Here is a 3,301-nt window from a genome sequence, read left to right on the forward strand (position 1 = left end):
TCACCTCATCCTAATACAATAACTGTTTAATATTCTACATAATTACATCTTTAATTGGCATATATCAAATGTAAATCGGGGATAAGTCATACCATAATCTTGTGAAAGTCTTACTACATTCCTTAATTTAAACATATTCCATGCAGGGACATTTGCAAACATGTTTTTATCCAAGGTGTTGGTTTACATAAAGCCCCGCCCGTGAACATTTGTTTGTAAGGTAACTACCCGGTATCCAGGAAGTAAAAACACTCTGTTTTATAATAATCTAATCATCGGAACATGTGTCTTATGCTTAAGTTTATTTAAGACTTATTTCTGAATACTGATTTACAGATTTTTCTTCTTAGATCTTATATTATTTTACACTTTAAGCATACGGAAAACTTTAGACAATTAGATAAAACGACTCAGGACATAAACAAAATGGCGACCGCTGGTAATTTATCTGGAAAGTTAGAGGGCGGACACGAAACGTTTTCTGACTTTGCATGCTCACTTTGTGAGAAGGAAGGGAAACGCGTGGACGCTGCTAAATACTGTGAAGAATGTTTTGTCTACATGTGTGACTCTTGTGTCAGGACACACAACAGGTTTCCGCTTAACTCGAAACATAAACTGTTGGATCAAAGCCAGTTTACGACGCTGAGTCAGCCTGCACTGAAGTCATTCCCAACAAAGCGATGTTTGAAACATCCCGGAGAATTAATCAATATCTTCTGTGAAGACCACGATGTTGTGTGTTGCAGTGTTTGCAAGGCCCTTGATCACAGGTAGACTTACTACTTTCTAAGTTATATCTTAAAAGACATTGCAATGCAGTCGTTATTTGAACTAAATGATTTGTTTGGGTTTAACGTCGCGCCGATACAATTATAGGTCATTATAGCGACTTTCTAGGAAAACCCCAGGTGCCCCTCTGCATTATTTCATCACGGGCGGCCCCCTTGGTAGAACCACCGACCTTCTGTAAACCAGCTGGATGGCCTCCTCACATGAAGAATTCTACGCCCCGAGTGAGGCTCGAACCCACATTGCCGATTAGAAATCAGCGACATAACCACTCGGCCTCTGAACAAGTATAGGAACTATGTTAATGATGTACGCTATCTTGAAATCAGTACATTATTACCTTGGTATATTTGTAGGTTTGATTTAAAAGCACGCTCGACTTCTAAAGATCGCCGCCTTTAATAGCTCGTAATGATTATGATATCCTATTTCAGATTTGACATATTGATTGCATAAACGTTTTGTAATTTTTCTCGTGTTAAACACAATAAATACTAACTTTTAAGGAGTTAAATACAAAAACAAGATACGGTAATTGGCATTTAATTGTGTGTCTGTAGTATTTCAAATTAGAAATAAGAATATGGATATCTTTATTGTTTTTATTTAATCAAGTATCTATTACAGCACGTGTACTAAAACGCAGAATTTACCTGAAGCCGCTAAAGGTGTGCTGTTGAGCAAAGAATTCCAAAATATCAAGAAAGAAGCAAAAACGTTCCTATCAGACGTTAACAGCGTGCTTGCAAATCGTTCAGCCGACATTTTGTGTATAGCCAAGGAGAAAGATAATATTAAGCAAACTATTGCAAATTTTCGAAAGAAAGTGAACAAATACTTTGATACTTTGGAACGGAAAAGTCTTGATGAACTAGATTTGAGAGAGAAGCGTATCACTACAATTATTGACCAAGATATGAAATTCCTTCGTACAACAAAAACAAAGGCCAAAAACATTCTTAAACAAATGGAGCGATTCAAGGGAGATAATGAATGTGAACTTTTCGTTCAAGTTAAAAATGGCAAGAATTTCGTTCATGATAATATGGAGAATGTTCAGCATATTTTAAAATCTGAACGAGAAGAGTCTATCAAATTTATCATACATCGTGAAATCGAAGTCTTTCTTAGCACCATAGACACGTTAGGGACATTTTCCAAAACACGACTTGCGTCTGCATCCTCAAAAACTCGAGTGGTCGTTCCGAAAAAATCTCCTGTTTCTCAAACAAAACAAGCTGATACAGTAACTTCTGGCCCCGTGTTCACAAAACACTTTCAGTCTCAGCTGAGTTTGATAATGAAACTTAATTTCTCATTTATATCTAAATAGCATGTTTAACCCAAAATTTTATAATAATTATTTTAAAGTGTCTTATTTTCATATTGATGAGTCGTCTCATTTAGGAATTTAAGTTGAAGTTTTCGTCAAAACTGATTTAATTTCAAACTCAAAACTCAGCTGAGATCGAAAAATGTTTTGTGAACACGGGGCCTGATGACCTTGATCATTATCAGACACAACTACTTGGAAGATATAACGTGCATGAAAAATCTGACTCTAACCCGTGTTTTATAAGAGACATGTGTCAGTTACCAGATGGAAATATTCTTATCACTGACGATTATAATTTGAAACTGAAAAGACTTGATCCGTCATATAAACTCATTGATTCCGTAAAGCCAACAAATGTTTCAAATTTTTGTCTTCAAAGTGTGTGCGCTGTGGGGTCTGATGAGATTGCTGTGTCACTGTCGTTTATAATGAAAATACAAATTGTTTCTGTGGGAAGAAGCCTGTCATTGACGAGATCATTCAGTACCGGTAGCTACTGCAATGGAATAGCCTACGTTGATGATAAACTATATGTGTGTTGTGAGGACGCTAATTCGTCTGCAGGTTGTATAGAAGTGTATAACAAAGCCGGGCATCACGTTCTCCGGGGCAATTATCATCTGTACCAGAGTATATCACAATCAGCGACGACGACCAGCATATATTTGTTACAACGTTCGGCAGTGATTCACTTACTATGCTTGCTTTTACTGGCAATATTGTCACCACATTCAGTGACAAAACACTGAAATATCCTGGTAGACTGTGTACAGATGGTAGAGGTCACGTGTTTATATGTGGGAATGACAGTAATACCGTCCATCAGATTACTCCAGAGAATAATAGGATGGAAGTTATATTGAGCGAAGCTGGCGGGATATGGGAACCATTAGGAGTTTGCTTTGATAGGAAAACGTCCAGACTCTTGGTCTCTTGTAAATATTCAAACGAACTTCTTGTATATAATCTGAAATAGATGAACAAGATGAATAAGTAACAAATAAATGTTAGCTGAACGACACAAATAATGTTATTTACATTGAATGATAGACCAGACAAAATGAAAAGTGAGATTTACACTTAAGTATGACAAGGTGGGGATGAGCGAGTTGTTGTGATAAATGTTGTTGGTTTCAGGAACTTACACTATTGAATGCAATAAAATCTGGTTAG

The 3,301-nt window shown here is 36.6% G+C and overlaps 1 protein-coding gene across 1 annotated transcript; it reads left to right on the forward strand.

Annotated features, from left to right (window-relative positions):
- Positions 1-234: 234 nt before the first annotated feature.
- On the forward strand, positions 235-3,301 carry LOC123550044 (probable E3 ubiquitin-protein ligase MID2). Its single transcript, XM_053546856.1, has 3 exons — positions 235-773; positions 1,420-2,053; positions 3,266-3,301. Exons 1-3 carry the CDS (start codon positions 427-429, stop codon positions 3,299-3,301), a joined length of 1,017 nt encoding a protein of 338 aa, XP_053402831.1. The 5' UTR covers positions 235-426.

The sequence above is a fragment of the Mercenaria mercenaria genome, chromosome 6, assembly GCF_021730395.1.
Source record: "Mercenaria mercenaria strain notata chromosome 6, MADL_Memer_1, whole genome shotgun sequence".
In the NCBI taxonomy this organism is placed as follows: domain Eukaryota; kingdom Metazoa; phylum Mollusca; class Bivalvia; order Venerida; family Veneridae; genus Mercenaria; species Mercenaria mercenaria.

What these genes read in the sequence shown, in the direction of transcription:
- LOC123550044 (XM_053546856.1), top strand. Translation starts at nt 427, where the DNA reads ATGGCGACCGCTGGTAATTTATCTGGAAAGTTAGAGGGCGGACACGAA. An exon ending in TGCAAGGCCCTTGATCACAG is followed by an intron (nt 774 to 1,419) that starts GTAGACTTACTA and finishes TATCTATTACAG; the next exon opens with CACGTGTACTAAAACGCAGA. An exon ending in ATACAGTAACTTCTGGCCCC is followed by an intron (nt 2,054 to 3,265) that starts GTGTTCACAAAA and finishes TGTTGGTTTCAG; the next exon opens with GAACTTACACTATTGAATGC.